The 18,110-nt window shown below is 36.2% G+C and overlaps 1 protein-coding gene across 2 annotated transcripts in view; it reads left to right on the top strand.

The window, feature by feature from the left end:
- The window catches only part of LOC145992142 (multicopper oxidase 3-like), a 53,009-nt gene extending 38,563 nt beyond the window's left edge, over positions 1-14,446 (top strand). For both annotated transcript variants that reach the window (XM_083128409.1, XM_083128411.1), the window contains exons 4-11: positions 2,998-3,208; positions 3,923-4,143; positions 5,596-5,800; positions 7,890-8,077; positions 8,416-8,638; positions 10,413-10,634; positions 11,746-11,964; positions 13,289-14,446. In XM_083128409.1, coding sequence (XP_082984535.1) covers positions 2,998-3,208; positions 3,923-4,143; positions 5,596-5,800; positions 7,890-8,077; positions 8,416-8,638; positions 10,413-10,634; positions 11,746-11,964; positions 13,289-13,440 — 1,641 coding nt within the window. In that variant the 3' untranslated portion in view covers positions 13,441-14,446. The remainder of the gene's footprint in view (positions 1-2,997; positions 3,209-3,922; positions 4,144-5,595; positions 5,801-7,889; positions 8,078-8,415; positions 8,639-10,412; positions 10,635-11,745; positions 11,965-13,288) is intronic.
- Positions 14,447-18,110: the final 3,664 nt, after the last annotated feature.

An 18,110-nucleotide genomic window follows, 5' to 3' on the forward strand; every position in this document is an offset into this window, starting at 1 on the left:
TTAACGTGGATGGGGATGCATCTCCTAGGTAAGCTCGCATGCATTCACATGATATGTTATACATGCAGTTTTGCTGCCTTGTATGGGGTTCTCTGGTTTAGTGTTTGATAGGATAGTTTGCTCCTTAGTGTCTCCTTACCAAATTCAAAATTCCAACTTAGAATGTCATTCAGTTCTAACCATCGAGAAGTTGGTTAGAGCAATGGATTTGTAGTAAAAATCACTGGTTCGATTCCCACACACAGGCAAAATAAATTTCACCTGAATACGAGAGAAGTGGTTTATAGAAAAATAGTGTTAGAATAAATCTACTTTAAGGGGAGGAGATACAGTTACGCACCAATTGTGCATTGATTTCAATATCACCCGAATGGGCACTGCTACTAAAAATAACCCAAGTGCACGAATTTCTCTCCATGTTGCAAGTGGAAGCGTTTTTTTATGTTGATTATTAAGCTGGACACGGTGTTTGAAAAATATGATGAATAATAATTTTCGGAATTCCATGTATTCCTCAGTGGCATATGGGCATTTCGAGTGGGAACGCCAAGTCCGAAGGAAGGGTCGGCCCTTTTTTTATTAATAACTTATTTATGGAATTAGTCGCCACAGGTATTGTTTATTTGCCTGAAGTCAGCTGGGTTTTCAATAAAACATCATCCATGCATGTTTTAGCTAGACAATTAGATGCCTCACTATGCCACAAATGTTATGAACTCTGGTGTTTTATACTTTTCGGTATGACGCAAGTCATTAGAAAACCTACCTGAATCACAAGCGCCTCTGAACAACAGTAGACGTCATTGTTGTGGGCGATCCAACTACTGATTGATTTGGTTTATTTTACTTCGCTTTTCTACCACTTTTGGTTAGTCGCTAATATGAATATGAGTGATATTTATGAAGTTGATGAAGGGACACTCACAAAGAACACTCGTGCTAACGCCAGGATTCGAACCAGGGACCTCTGTCGTCTTGGCGCGCTGTGCAAAACACTCTGACACGGAGGTGGGTGGATGATCCAATTATCGTACACTCTACTGACGTAACAGTGCCGATTAGTAATTCAGACCACTGTTTATTGCATCTTGGAATGGTGATAAACATTTTAAAATAATTTTGTCCACAGACCATTCGATGTTAAGAGTTTTCAAATGAATGCTAAACATTTCCATTGACACAATATTAAGCAGTTACATAATAACGAAAACAATAATATTAATAAAAAAAGAATAGTTTTGCGGGTTAAGTGGTAGAGCAGATACAGGCTGAACTTCTACCACGAGGACTTCACCAACTTATTTGACAAAAACTGTGTTGATCTTTTAGTTTTTAATACACATCGCTTTTCGTGCGATAAATTATACAATGCAATGGTCATTAAGAATGGTATATTTGAGTTTGGTAAAGTTACGTCAGTCAATATTGCGTATTGTAGCATCACATAGCACGAGTGGCACGAGCGCGAAGAACCGGGTAGGAATTCTACCGCTGTCGTCTGCTTCAGAAGGCAGGAAGGGTCACGTGAACCAATCACGTAGCCCTCTGCTCCATGCGCTGGCGTACGAGAGAGCATTTGCGCGCGTGCTGTAGAGATCCAAGCTTTCTCGCCAGAAAGGCAGCAAGGAATATAGAGTTCTTTACGTCGAACCTGCCTGGCGTCCAGGCAGGAAAGGCATTGAAAGAAAATGCTGGAACGAGTGTTGTTAGTGGAGCGTTGCAAGCGGATCGCGAAAAATAGCTATTATAATGCCATGAAGATCAAACATATTTTAAATTAGTCAAGATTTACTTTATATTTACAGCATTTACGTATTTTTGAAATTTTAAATCAGAGAATGCCGGGCGTATGGGCGTATTATAACGCTACGCCACTGGTATTCCTTATGAGGAATTAACTTCAACATGAAGTTATGGCTAATCAAATGGAAGTTTCGACTTTTCCGCTGGTGAAATTTATCTTCAAACTGCCCTCTTCCCTGTGATATCTCTTTATATTCCATCGGAAGTATTATATTCCCAAGAGAACAAATCAAGTCATACTCCCATATGATCAATGCTTTTCTCCTTGCATCCTGGCAGTGTTGCCAAACCTGATGCGCATAAAAAGAACTAAATTTCACCTTAAATGGAGTTAAAACTGACTTTCATGGAGCTAGATTTACGAAGGCTGGATAAAGTGCCTCCTAGGGTAATATTAGATGTCAAAGGGATTGGGGCAGTGCTATTATCTTTAACTCTAAATTGATGACAATTTATTCTTGGTTTTCAACATATAGATCCAGCGGCATCGCACATCTCAACAACCCACCGATGGTCGTATGAAATCGAAAATAAAGAATTTCGTGATAACAATATTATGTCAATTTCACATCAAACATTGCGCTATAAAGAAGTAGCTGGGGAGATAAGAGGGAGTGGGGCACGCAGCCAATATAACAATATCACGTCACGTGCAAAATGTATAATTATGACAAAAGTGGGTCTATGTGGGCCGGGACCAGTGATGGCATCATAGTGGGGCACCGGGGTGGGCATCCCAGTTCACAGCTGAATGAGTTCACAAAATAGCTAGATCTGGCTCCAAGAGAGCTAAGTTGGCATGCTGCCATGGACGGAAGAGCTTGGAAGACTTCTGTGGAAACTGTATCGCATGCCCTTAAAGCACTTGACAATGGATGATGTTCAATTAACATTGCATGCTTATTTTGCTCATCTTTCGGAGAGCATTCACTCAGAGCACACCATGTTAGACACTTGTTTTTGGAAATTTACAGAATTTACCTCTACAAGGGATGTCTGAACTATATGACGACAGCTTATGTGACATGAGAGTGCATTCTGAGGAGCGGAATGGAAATATCTTAGCGGAGTGGTGCACCTTAGTGGATCATAACCTTTACAATAATTCTTGTTATTTGTAAAATATCTAGAAAGGGTCACAAGTCCTGGCTCTCCATCTAAGTGTTAATATGTGCATACTTCTCTTTCACCTAGGTGTGTGTCAATGATACGATTATAGTAGACATTCATAACAAGATTCCTGGACAGGAAGTGAGCATACATTGGCATGGCCTCCACCAGAGGGAAACGCCGTATATGGATGGTGTTCCCATGATCACGCAGTGCCCAATACCAAGTTTCACGCAGTTCCAGTATGTGTTCCAGGCAGCGAATCCAGGAACTCACTTCTATTATGCTCATTCAGGTATAGCATAAGTACTAGAGATCCATAGAAATTTAAGACTGGATTCATAAAGTTAAGTTTTAAAAGTAGGGTAGGTTTTTAAAGTAATTGAAAGTAATAATAACTTTTGCCATTATATTTTATTAGAGACTTACAACACTGATATACGGGGTGGGGAGACAGTGTAGAAAGTAGGGACTGCCAAATATCCATCTTGTGCAGGTGAAAATTTTATCTTGGAACTACTTTTTAAGCTGTATGGCATTTTACAAAATCCTAGTGGAGTGAAGGGTTCCAGTGAGGGTGTGTAAGTGTGTATGTACAGTTAGATAGAGTGTGTGTGTGTGTGTGTGTGTGTATATATATACAGGGTGAACCATTTAAGTTGATAACTCGAAATATCTTACAAATGAAGCAATTTTCCAAAGAAGTGCATCAAATGAAAGTTAATTTACTTTAAGGGGTAAAGAGAATCCCATTATGTATGTTTTAGTAGGTGGTCATTTTGAAGGTCACTCAAATTTTCAAAATGAAAACATAATTTATGTTTAGTTTATGTTTTTATTCTTACAAAAAAAAAAAACTTTTATAGAAACCATTTTCCCATTCATTGCATAGTCTCACAGATATCTGACAAGTAAAAAGTGGTAACAGAAATTCATACTACTTCATAAGCATCAAATTTTTTTATTCCAAAAACGAAAAGCATTAAATAACTAATAATTTTCATTTAAGGTACTCAGCAAACAGATGGAATCTTTGGTGCATTGATAGTAAGGCATCACAGAAAAAATGTGAGCTTGGACACATCTTATGACTTTGACACGATAGACCATGTTCTTCTACTGTCGCCTTGGATGCATTCACTTCTAACAGAAGGATATGGGAACCTACGTGACGTGCAAGATGAAGTCATCCCAGTCTCGCTTCTAATCAATGGAAGAGGTAGATACAAGGTAAGTCAAGATTCTGTTTTGTAAATTAGGATAAATATTCAACTGGTGTGCATCTATTTGTAAACTTCGGGGTAGTTGATGTCCAACCTGGACCTCTATAGTGAAGTAATAATTAAGAGAACTTGTACATAATGGGGTAAATTCTCAATGCACGTCTTAACAAATCACCAGGTGGTTAATAATAATTCAGTAATAATTTTGACAACAGTTACATTACTGTATGACATAACTTCTTGAGTAGCTGTATCAAAATTGTTACATAATAAGGATCTAAAATTTACAATATGAAATAGTAAACATTGCTACACTTGAATAACTTATTTACCTCTGCCAATTTAGCGATCAAGCACGTTGAGTGGTTTTAAGATCTTGTCACCCAAGACTCCTAGAATGGACATTCCATTACAGATATATCTGTACACCAATTTCATGTAATCAGTGTTCATCACTTTTGTTGAGATTAGCCTAAAGAAGTAGAAAAATAACTAACATGGCATAACAGCCCTTTAAGGGCCAGTGGCTGCCAACTAGATTTTCTGGCTTTCTAGATCAAAGTTCATTACTGTTTCATGAAAGCTGCTCCTCAATTTTTCTCACAATGCTAGGTTAACACACATTCTTTTGAGACCCACTCGAGATCTTACACCAAAGAGGAGAGCTCCAACCATTTGTGTAGGAAGTCTCCTTGGTAACATCGTCTCCTAATCAAGGGGACACAAGTTCGATGCCCAGAGGAGGGGTCAGATCCCACTTTAAACTGTAGGCCCAGTTCTGGTGAGCCTATCTGTCCACAAAGTGGACTTGAAAGAAAACTTTCATTTGTGTAGTTGCTGAGAGAGACATAAAAATGATGTACAATAAGAAAAATGCAAATTATTCACCTGTGAATGTCACCAGATGATTTCGATGAACTTTATCTTGAAAAAGGAGGTAAGCATTTTGAAATGAAGGAAAAAGTGCACAGAGTTATGAAGTAATTTCCAAGTATTCTGGAAATTTCTTCGTTTCAGAGCTTGAGAATTTGTCCCATAACTCACCAACCCAGTTCTGATAATATAAGAGAATATCTCTGTAATTCACCACCAGAAAATCTGGGAAGCTTTCAGACGGAACAGTACTTTCCTCTTCCACTGCACACACAACCAGACCGAGGTGACACAATGCACAGTACTGAGAAAACTACACAGTGTGAGTGACATGCAAACAAGAAGCGACATTGTGCAGCTTGTCATTTCACTTCGGTATGAAAGGTTGCATTTATTTCTGAAGGTTCATTTCCAAGTGACAAATGCAGTTTGTCGCTTGTGGCTTTGGTCGGAAAGCTCTTCTAACCACACTAGTAACCAGATACTGTTGCAAGAAATGTCTCCAAAGGATGGTGATTCTAGTTATAACTATTTACACAAATGGTTTCTTTGTAACCAAGGGCTAATAAAATTTCTTTGTGTTCAGGATGCTTCATCTGGAATGGAAACAAAAGTTCCTCTGGAGAGTTTTTATGTGACGCAAGGTAAACGGTACAGATTCCGGACGATAAATGCAGCTTCCTTGGACTGTCCTATGATGCTTTCCATACAGGACCATGAAATGAGTATTTTAGCAGTGGATGGAAACCCAGTTGAGCCCCTCACTGTCAAAAGTATTCTTATTTATCCAGGTAGGTGAGAAGTCTAATTAATATATCAATAATATGACACACAGTGTGCAACATTCTGTTAAGGCTTAGCTGTACTTTGCGTCTGTCAAAACCATGTTGGTATTCTAAGTTCTGAAACATTAGAATTCCACTTCTTAAGAGGTAATAAATACTTGTAATAGGAAATGGGCGTATGGTGCAAAAACACTTTACAAAGAATTGAGCAAGAGTGAATACAATCCCCTTAAAGATTCTACTAAATTCTCTAAAAGAAATTCTAAAGATAGTTGTTTCAATTCATAGTTTTTTGAAACCTAATTAGGCTGTTGAGCTAGGCCAAAGTTTTAACTTAGCAGTAGCTTTCCTTGTTGAATGTTGGGGATTATACGGAACTTATTTTTACCTGACACCCACTGTGTTTATTGAAGATTTATTGCTAGTTTAAGTTTTAAATGACAAGGAACATGTGCCACCTTGTTGACTTAAGTGTGTTTTGTATGCTTATGATCTAACTGCAAAAAGTTCTGGGTTTGAGTCATGGACAGATAATTGCCTTAGGCAAGAGAAGTGACATGAGTCACACTAATGAAATGCAGGCATTCGAAGTGTCATTCTGCTACAGCATGAAAGGTTATAATTGATTGGTTCACTCTCAAGTGTCTGTTGCTTGTTATTTGGCCTGAAAGTAGCCTTAGATGACCTGTAGAAATTGAGAGTGGTCCCTTTGATAGATTTTTTGATGTGTTAGAGTAATTTTTTTGCTCATATAATCATGTAGGTTAAATTTCTCATATCTCAATATAAGCTCCACCAAATGAATAGCTTTTTAATTTACCTTTGCTGCATGCGGAAATAAGTGTCTCTACTTGTTGTTGGTTGTCTATCTTATTGAGTTAATTATGGTAGGAACACTCATTATTTGTATAAAAAATAACTAAATGCAACAGCATTTAATGTTGTCATTACTGAAATATGATAATAGTCAACCCATATTGTCTTTGGTTTCTTTTTTTTTAGTTCAAAAATATTGGTAAAAACTTAGTGAGATTTCAGACCGAAGCGACATGCAACATGGCCCCCTTCAGTCTAAAGCCAAACATTCACTGTGCATGCACAGACAACAGACCAAGGTGACATGATGCACAGTATTGAGCCCAGTCCAAGCGACACACAAGTTGCATATGCAGCTTATCCCCTTGCTTCAGTTTGAAAGGTTGATTACTGAGAGTTCGCTTCCGTGCAACATAGTCTCTTTTTACTTTGGTCTGGAAGCTCTCTAAAAATATAAAGTGTCCAATTACATGCAGAAAGTTTTCCACAGCCAATTAAGCACTTCCCTACTTAGTGTACAATCAACAAATTATTTATATTTGTAATTTACACAAACAAGAACACTGCCTTCAAGTTTTGAATGGGCAAACATTTATCACCACTGTCCTCTGCCAATCCACTCAAATTTTAAATTGGTCTTAAATTTACTATTACACATCTTTCTACAAAAGTGTTCTTACTTTCCCTGTGAAATAAAAAGTGTTTATATCTCTTTGATGAGAACATAAATAAATACAGGGTTCGAAAAATCCCAGTCACCATGGCGACTAAAAATTTCAGCCTGGCGACTGTGATCTTTTGCTGTAATATTGCAGTTTTTTTATTTAATGTAAACATGTACGAAATTTTGAAGATTCTATGTTCAAATTTCAGTACAGCGTAAGTTAGCAAATGATTTTTTTATCAACATTGAGAACATTTCATGGAATATGTAACAATTTCTTACTCCTTGTCTCCCAACCCCCCATTTCCTGCTTTCTCGCATGATTTAGCGATGTTTTGAATACGGTGATGCTCAACTTCTTATAGTATGCACATTTGCTAGTAGGTGGTTTCCTGGCGCCTGATTTTCAGAGCATGCACCTAGCTCTGAAGAAGATTTTTCGAGCACTGCATAAATACATACTTCTTCAGATTGAACATTTTGTAGTCATGAATGCACCCTGAAAACTTATGCTAATATCGAATCGTTTATTAATTTATTGTATATAAATTGTTATGATAGATTGCAAAATTTAAGACTGCATATGCAGATGTATTTTCTTTTGTAATATTTCAGGAGAAAGATATGACTTTATCCTCAATGCCAACAAGCCTATTTCTGCATATTGGATAAGAGTTAAGGGCTTTGGTGCTTGTGAAAAAGGGAATGCTCACCAGGATGCCATTTTGTTATACGAGGGCGGCAGCCTGAAACAACCAGAAAGTCCTCCACCTGATATTGTCACAAGTACCAGCCCAGGAGAGGTAATTAAAAATTTCCATAAATACCTACTTGCAATAGAATTAGCGCTCTTACTCTTTCTGATCTCTTATTGACTTATTTTGATGAGTAAATGTAATTCGGCTCCTCATTATACATGCTAAAGCTCAAAAAGATAAGTTCTGGAACTTGTAGAAGAATATCTGAAAGAACACTTCATTTACATTTTTTTAAACAAAATTACAAAAAATATAAATACCTTTCAGATGTTTTTCTATTCTAAGGGGAGCCTATTTTGTGAATGCACAAAAATTAGAGAAACAAATCTAATATTTAATGAGAAAAATATTTTTTTCTTTACGATTGTGTTTTATTGTTTCAGATACTGAATCCAGTTAAAAAATCTCTTCATTCTGAGGAAAAAGAGGACAGTGCCATCTATATTTCACAACTCAAAGATGTTGAAGATATGGATTTTTCCTTAAAGGGAGATGTTGATGCTAAAATTTACATGCCTTTTGATATCTCGATATTTGAAAATGTTGACAACGAAGTAGAATTTGAAGCAACATTCTTCGATGAAACTTACCACCCAAGTTACTTATGTGAGTAATGTAGTTACTAATTCAGTAGCTTATCTATAGACATATGTTAACTCTGAAATATGTACTAATCTAGACTCTCTTCTGTAGTAAAATTAACTTGGAAATACCTTCTTAACAAACAGAGTTTAGCCCTGCGTTTACGTTCCTGGATATTACATTTTCGATCTTTATGCATTTTACATTCCTGGTCTCCATGAAGCAAAAGACAATAAGTCTTGTAATGGGCTTGCTTACAAGTACATAGTTAAATTCTAATTCTTCTTTATACTGTTTCAGAACCATTTTGATCTTGAATGCTAACCAGGAATTAAGGCAGTGAAACTGGTTAAAGGGTTTTTAACAATTGGTTAATAATGGTTGTAAAAGTAGAAAGAAAGATCACCGTGGTCTGTCAACAAGGCCTCCCGTACCTTTAATCCTGCCATCATAATCGTAGTTTCTCTTTTCCAACCATTCGTAATCACTTCGTAAACCTCTTAACAACTAATAACATGTTCCCTGCCTGGATGGTTTCGCTAAAGTGGTTATTGGACTTTATTTCACAAAAATAGAAGCCAAAACACTTTTGTGTGCAATTGACTCCACACACCTTGTCGGTTATGCCTTATGCACATCATTGTTATACTCATGACCGACGGCACACTAGGAAAACAAAGCGCAAGCCACATGTTTCTGTCATAATGACCAACATGGTGTGATTGGTGTGCGCCAGTTTCGGTAATTATGGCCAACGTTGCAGACAATGTGTTAATGAAGAAAGAACGGGAAACATTGGAAAGAACAATCAGAATTCATCCACTGCACATTTTTATACATGCTCTCTTTTTAATTAATACACACACACACACATTATTTATATATAAACATAAACATCAGTGATTATGTAAACAGTTAAGAACGTAATAAAGTTAAATTGTTAGAAAACTTTTCCATATTAATATTTTCCCACTAACATCTTTGTAATGGAAGTTTGCTGCAGCATGCACATGTCAACAAATTACTATAGAATACAAATTTATCCTATGTGAATTGTTTATATGGAGATGTAGTAGGGCTACATGGAAAATAAAATGAATGTAGATATCCAGAAAGGGAGACAATCAGAGGATGCTCCTGTACAATAAGAACTGCAGAATAGTCAAATTGATAAGCAAATATGTGGCATGCAAATTTCCGAACTTTTTTGTGTAATTGAACGTTCTTTCATTGCCTTTGTTCTAAGCTTAGTTGTGTTCTTCTCTTGCACTTCTATGCCATGTAATATTATAAAGTTAACGCCGGTCGCATGCTTGGAAAGCTAAATATGTAACAAGAAAAATATCCAAGTGAGTGACAGAGCACACAGCAGATTCAGATGTTATACGGAAGTTGGTTAGTGAGGAAGGGGAGGACACGTAGGTATGTGTTAGTGACAAAAGTGATCATGAAAGTGATCACGTGACTGAAAGTGAACATGACACTGCTTCCGTTGTTTCATATTTAGGCAGGTGGGGAACAACAGTCTCCCAAGCATGTGACCGACGTTAACTTGATAATACTACATCATTTAGAAAGTGCAGCGGAAATTGCAGCTGATTTGGGAAGAAAGAGAAATATAGAACATTTAGCATGCATGTGCAATATAATTCAGTTGATTTCACACCTTTAAGATAGTTAAAATCACGAGTTGCCACTCCATACAACACACACATACTTAACTGTACTGGCAATGATGGAGTATGGTAACATGCAGTTGCAAACAATTTTGGTGATTTTAATATTTCCTTTTTCACAGCATCCAGGAGGAAGCAAGTGCTTATTCCTCAAGTGAGAAACGTTTCTTTCTTGTATCCTTCCTACCCTCTGTTGACTCAGGCAGATGATGTTCCCTCTAAAATAATCTGCACAGAAGACGAACCAGCATCTATATGCAAATATGAATCGCATTTCTGTGAATGTCTTCACCTGGTCCCTCTTTCGATGAATTCAACAGTTGAGTTGGTTTTAATAGATGAAGGTAAGTTGCATTTATATTCATAACACAAATATGGTTAACATTTGTATTACTTTTGCAAAAAGTATATTATTTGCCTATCAGTTTACAAAGTTTGCTTGTTTGGATCTTTAGAGATAACAGGAAATCATTGAAATTAACAGATAAATAAAATTTATTCTTTTTTTGTATGCAACATGGATCTGTTATTTATATCAGAAATAAGTTCTATTGTTTAACTCTTTCGCTGAGAATTTTCTCATTATGCTGCCATTTATTCTGTCATTTCAACTATTTTCGAAGGAAATAACTTGCTTTGGTTGTGAACAAATGAAAAACTTGTACTGCCGTGTGTATGTAAACAATAATGGCAACAAGAATCACATATCTGTTCAGTAGCGTGCCGAAGATTTTTGAAAGGAGGTCAGAGTACATATACTTTTTATTTTATTTTTTTAAGCCCTACCAACCCCCATTCCTTGGTTTGCCACTGTATCCATTTCAATAACAACGAAAGTCTTAACACCAAGGGTAACTCCCAGCTATGGCCCTTTTTCAAAGATTGGTTGGTTGATGATGTTTTAAGTCCACTTTATGCACAGTAATGCTAATCGGGACTGGACCTGCAGTTTAAAATGGGATCTGAGCCACTATGTGCCTCCACTGGGTATCAAACCTGGGACCCCTTGATTACAAGGTGACGATGCTACCATTGGGCCATGGGGGAGGCCTCCCTTTTTCAAACAATAGGGGAAGAATTCATATCAGTACTTTAGAATCCTTGTATTTTTTTCTTTTACAAATTTATGCAATTCTGAATATTTCCTTCCCCAAAAAACTACAGTGAAAGCTATATCAGCAAGCCAAAATCCCACAGTGAAAAAAAAAAGTGCTCTCCTGTGCTTTGCACCACACCAAGTTCTATTGTTTAGCGGAACTAAGTGTAAAATTTGACTACTTCTAAACTCCATAGCTCAACTCACCTAACCTTTAAATAAAAGTTTCTTTGGCCCAAACATGAATTTTTGTATTGTATTTAGGGGTATATTAAATGTGACTGTTCCAGAAAGTATTACCGCCATTCCCTTTAATTTCTTTCTGGTGCCGTCGCTGTATTTTGTTATCTCTATTGCAGGACATGGTGGGGAGACGTCTCACTCTTTCCATTTCCATGGTTACTCTTTTTACCTGGTTGGCCAGGGGCAGTTTCCCCACCCAGTTACACTGAAAGACATCCAGGAGAAGGATAAGAAAGGAGAACTCAACAGGAACCTGGATAAACCACCCAGAAAAGATACGATAAAAGTGCCCAATAAAGGATACATTATTATAAGGTTCACAGCCAACAACCCAGGTACGATAGTTCTCAATAACTTTATTTTATGCTTCGAGGATGTGTTTTAACATAACCATTTTCAAAATGCATGTGGCAATGGTGTAACTAATTGTTGCGATAGTGGTTCTTCATTAGTCTCAATTATTAACTGGACATTATCTATTTGTACCTATTCTAACACTTTTTCCAGAATGAGCATCTCTTCAGGTGAACTTTTTTTTTTGGTCATATTGCAGATGTTCAGGATCAAATTTCTACTGACTGAGTTTACTAACCACTATTGTACAGAATTTAATACTATTTTTTTTTCTTTTTTTTGTTTTACTCCGTTAAGTATAGAATTCTGAGGGAGCTACAATGGAGTTTGCACACCGGCTCTGTAGTAATTCATAGATCCAATAGCAAATGAACAACAAATAATAGTTCATAATTAAGACGATCTCTCTCTGAAATAGTTAGAATTATAAAAACAGTGGGGAAAAAAGATAAATATTGGATAAAATGACAATCAAGATTGCATAGCACATTCATTAAGTTGAAAACACTATCCATTTAATCAAGAATAATTTATTTTCTCAATGTCCTGCTTCATTGCATAATGGCCATATTTATCTTGGGTCAACAATAAACATCCATAAAAATTTGTGTGCAGGGTGTGTTGGCGAACAATAACATTTTAAGATTTTCTCGGGCCGATACAGTGGAACCCCGATTTTACATTTTCCTGCATTATAATGTTCAATCTTCTTGGTCCCACCATAGCAAAATGTTAGAAAACTTTCCTCGATTTTACATTTTCCCGCATTTTAAGTTTCTTCACCTTGGTCCCCTAAAAGAACGTAAAATCGAGGAATCCAATTTTGGGATGTTTTTCTCTGGGAGCCATGTTTCAAAATGGTGGACATAGCTATTAGTATACATGGACATTAAGGTACAGGTTCCATCCTTTATTAACCAAAGACCACCTTGTGAACAAAACTTCTTTGACTGTTCCTCAAATGTATTCTTATGGTTGGGATATCTCAACATCTGACTAAAACCTCCTCACAACTTTTTATCATTTGTCCAAAAACATGGTTCCCTGTTTGTTTTTGGGAATGAAAACCATGGTATTTATTTCAAAATAAAAGAGGGGATGACACGTGAACAGCCACTATATTGTGAAACAACAGGATATCTACGTACCTTTACACCAACCTTTACCACCTAGTTATTTGGACTAATGAATCTGCAATAAAAAAATATGTGCAAACATGCTGTAGAAAATTTGTATAGTTAATCAAATTTCTCGCTGAATATATCAATGTGCGACTAATTGTAACTTTTTCTTCAATTCTCGAAGGCTATTGGTTATTCCAGTCCAGAACCTCATCTCCTGCGGCAGGAATTGGCATGGAATTTGTGGTACGTGTCGGTGAACAAGGAGATCTGCCTCCACCCCCAAGGGACTTTCCGCAGTGTGGAAGCATGAGACCGCCTACGCATATTTTGTAACATCAGTGCCAACTACAGTGAGACAAAACGGTCCATATTGTTTTCTATGTTGCAGGATTCTTTGGTTGGGACTTAATTTTTGTTATAAGACAAGTGTTTTTATTAATATAATTGAAGAAAAAAGCAACATCTGCAATACTACAGAGCTGTTTGTTGATCCTACACATTGAGTGTGCGCAGGTGCCAAATAATGATTTAAAAATCTGTAAATAAAATGCATTTTGCACTACTGTTGGCGACATTTCTTAAACGACCATCGTGAAATATTTCTCTTGGGCAACTCATGGTATCTTCATCGAAGCTTCTGGCTTTGAATCTCATCTTAGGAGTGGATGCTTGAAAATAATGATGATGACCCATGGTGTAACAGCCCTTGATGGCCTCATACAAACTGTTGACCTCACTCCCACATGCCTCAGCAGAGGTGGGCAATCATCCAACCAACTACAGGGTGGTGTGTGACTACTGGTCCGATACACTACCCAAAATCTTAAAAGAAAAGTTGTTAGGAGTCTGGTTCAAGAGTCCAAAGCCTGATGCCTTTATCGCATGGCAACGGTATGAGACTCTTTTGTGAATCAAATTATAAATTTCATCTAATCGCCATTCATCATCATCCTGATTAGTGAAGAGTGACAAGAAAGCAATGCTAAAAGACAGAGAAACACAAAATTCATCTCAATATCTTTACATCAGTCTGTTACCAAACTGCAAGACTGCTTTGAATCTATATCATGCCACTATCTACAACTATGGAGTTCTCAAAATCTCAAATATTGACAAACTAAACACCAACAGTACAGTCTCAAAAAGTGTAGGTTCAATAACCAAGCCTTATATTCATCCAAGATCATAGTATCAAATATTTTTTGGATACATACAATTATTAATATTGTATATTTTGTACTGATCTTTTGCCAAAGTTCTCTTTTGTTAGAATTTTTTAAGTGTTTAGTTGTTTGGTTTTTATTTTATTTTGTTTTTATAGTTTGATGTTTTAAATTTGTTTCATATGGTTATTTTCTTAGGTATTCCAATATTTCTCAAGCTGATTTGCAGTGTGTGGTTACATTGACATTTAAATGAACAAGTAGTGAATTGCATAAGACTGATATGTTCAAAACTCTGTGTAGAAAGCAGCAGTCAATTATAGTTTACCATTACAATGGAAGTCAATGATTTAACTGAAATTATTATTATTAATGCCTTCAGAGTTTTTGATGCAAATTTGGAAGGATGTTGCATGGCCAGGATTATTATAAACTTGTGCAACATGCCATGAAAGCATTTGTGAAGGTGATGTGATCAGCACCATACTCCAACTGCCTTTACCCCTCCAGGTACCCATTTATTAGAGGTTTGGTGAAACCCTAGGGGCAGTCTATGTAGGGTGATTGCTTGAAAATTTCCAATTTAAAATCACCCACCCTGAGACTCGAACATGAATCTCCTCAACGACAGTCAGATGATTGACCAGTGGGCCACAAGATATCTCTCAATCTCTTTTCCAAAATGACTTAAGAAAAATCCATGTTCAGCAGTGAATCATGCCATGAAGTAAGTAAAAAGAATACAGTGTTTATGAGTGTGTGTATACAATCAGTTCAGTTTTCAAGATTGTATAGTTTTAGTTTGCCAGACTCTGGATTTTCCTGAAAACCAGTTCCTTCTTTAATTGGTGTTCCTTAATTTACCCTATGTACTCACATTTTATTGATTTTTCATTGTATTATCGTCGTGCGGAGACTCTCTGATTAAGGGAGCAAAATCCTAGATGAAAGTTCAGTCGGAGAAAGAAAAACCTCATTCCGTCTTGCTGTTTTATTGTATTGATGGGTACTAAACAGGGGTGTGTATATAGTGTGTGTCCGGCCCAAAAGAAAATCACTCTATTAGAAGATTTCCAGCTTCCGTGGCACAAAACTTCTCTGTTCCCCTCCCTTTATTTTCTTTCTCTGTGGTTCAGACTAATTTACATATAAGCATGATTTTGTACAGCATATTTAAAACAACTAGGCTAACGAATAAAATGCGCGAGTCTTAATAACAAGTAATGTGCTGGAGAACGAAGCGACATAGTCCAATTACATAGGAAATAAACCTGCCATAGCTGCTTGGAACTTTCGTCGGCCTGAAATTACTTTTATTTTTTATCTAAAGAGAATAATATTGTTCAGTAACCGGTAAGGCAGTGTCGCGGTAGTTAGGGGGTCTGACTACCATGTGAGAGACCTGGGTTCGATCCTCGGTGGGGTTGAACCAGGATTTTTTTCCCACCTGTTCAAGTGACTTCGGTGTCCACCCAGTGTTGTTTAAAGTGGGTACCTGGAGGAAACTCTGGTGGGTAAAGGTGGTCAGATGTGTGGTGCTGATCACATTACCCTCATTTTCGACTGTTGTCAAGAAAGTGTGGGGCCCTAACTTCTCAACCCCTATACACCTTCATGGCATGGTGCAAAGCACAGGGGAGAACTTTATTTTACATTTTCTTTAATACCTAATAAGATTTCTCTACACTAAATTTCTAAGTGAAACTATTAGGAGGGGTAACTGTTTCCCCGTGTGCACACCTATGCATTGTATTCATACCTCTGTAATGAATCACTAGAGGCACATATTTTTGGTAAATAAAGAAGCAAAATTTCGGTACAAAAACAGAGTCGATTTCAGGTTCAAAAGCGGTAAAGTTATGTTCGGTGTTATAGCGGTGAATAATCACATCAAAAGTGCTATATAAAATGACATTTTGGTTTTAAAATTGTGAATATAATCCTAAATTTGATTTAAAAACTGCACTTATTACACAAAATAAACTTACCCCTTCTAATAGCACATTTATGTAGTTACCAGAGTATTAAATTTATTCCTGGGTAAAGCGGTCCATTTTTGCTTCTCAAATATTTACAGCAGAATTAATCAATTTTCCGTGAATTGCATAACTCACAGGATACTTCAGACTTCAGAAAGTGTCATGTCGGTATATAAACTGTAAATTTCGTGTTTAAGAGTCTATTTCGCGTTTTGCAGTTCATTTCGCTTTATTTCGTGACAAAACTGGGTAGAAAAATGCACTTTACACCTTTCAGAAACATGAAAAATGAACATTACAGCATGTTATTTCATATTTCGTGTTTTTGTCAAAAACGAAATTTACATGCCTCTATGAATCACCCTTTTTTTAAAAAAAAAAAAAAAATTCTGGCTTTGAAACATTATTCAAAATTTGTATCTGAATGTTCTCAAAAGCCCTGTAGTACAAAATTCACAACTGTATGAATGGATCCTACTTCAATTTAAAATGACAAAAAGTAACACCTCCCCCCACCCCATTCATCAAGAAATGTAGGCAAAATATAATGACAGCAGTCAATTGAATTTCGATCACGGGTACAAACTTTACTCGTTGAATATAAAATTACAAAATTGTATAGAACAAATAAATATTTTTCAGATTCTAGAATAGAACCTGCCCCTGCAGTTTTTGTACTTTCAAATTCAGAGCAGGCATATTTTGAAGATGACTGCAAACCCTATATTTCAGTTTTGATCTTGCAATTTTCTCCAAGGACCAACAGAGCTATTATGTCTACAAAGAATTCTGTGCTACAGTAAGAAATAGTGATCATTAATGCTCTGCACAACTTGGTCTAGAAAGCTGAAACAATGCATTCTGTAGTTTGGATACATTTTACTCTTCAATTTGGCTTCCAGAATAATTCTCCTACCTCTTCTTCAGTATTTTAAACTCATAATAATACTCATTGTGAATATTATTTACATTTTTATATATTTTTATTTATGTATTTTTGTTTGTAAATACCATGTAATTTGTACTATTTATTTTGTATGTTGAACATATAATTATGCTCTGCATTATTTCACCACTGCACTATCTGAAGGCTCAAAGTTTAGAAAGAGAATAAAATTAACAAGATAAATTATTGATAGATTTTTGTGATAGATGATAAACATCACTAGAATGTAGATAATCTTGTATTATTAAGTCAAAATAATGTGAAATGTTGCTACAGCAAAATTTATTTTTAATGTCATAAAAGTACATTTAATATTGCCACTTCACAGATACACTAGTTAGTAAAGATTTAGAAAAATAAACAAAAGAAACTAGACTTGAAACAGTCGTAACGATTTGATGTTGTATTCATGATGCAATTGGAATTTGTGTAAAATTGAAATGGGTATTTGGGCTTTTATGCAGAATGTGCTCAGCTGTACGTTAAAAGAAGTTATTTCTGATTGTAGAAATTGGTCAGAGTGTTTGTATTGCAAGCGTAAACATTTACAGAGGTATTGTTTTTTTACTATTATTAATTACATTCGCAATGATAATGCAAATAGAAGACAAAAACATGCTTTGCAAATTGTGATACATCTAGATGTAGCTGTCCACATGTATTGAACACATGTTTTGTAGGTCCTTCTTTCAAATAACACAAAACATACTTGCAATACTGTTAACCATATTTCACACTGGATGTGATGCCTGAATGCTTACTGCAAGTTACTCATTTTAAATGCTGCTGGAATTAATTTGGATGGTTACTTCATTGTGAATAATTTTGTTAGTTTATGCATGTTTAAAAATTGTTAACTTGCAGATATCTTCCAGATACTGCATCACATAAGCAGCCTTGCATTTGGAGCATTTT

This window comes from Lepisma saccharinum, chromosome 9, assembly GCF_977018435.1.
Source record: "Lepisma saccharinum chromosome 9, izLepSacc3.1, whole genome shotgun sequence".
Classification (NCBI taxonomy): domain Eukaryota; kingdom Metazoa; phylum Arthropoda; class Insecta; order Zygentoma; family Lepismatidae; genus Lepisma; species Lepisma saccharinum.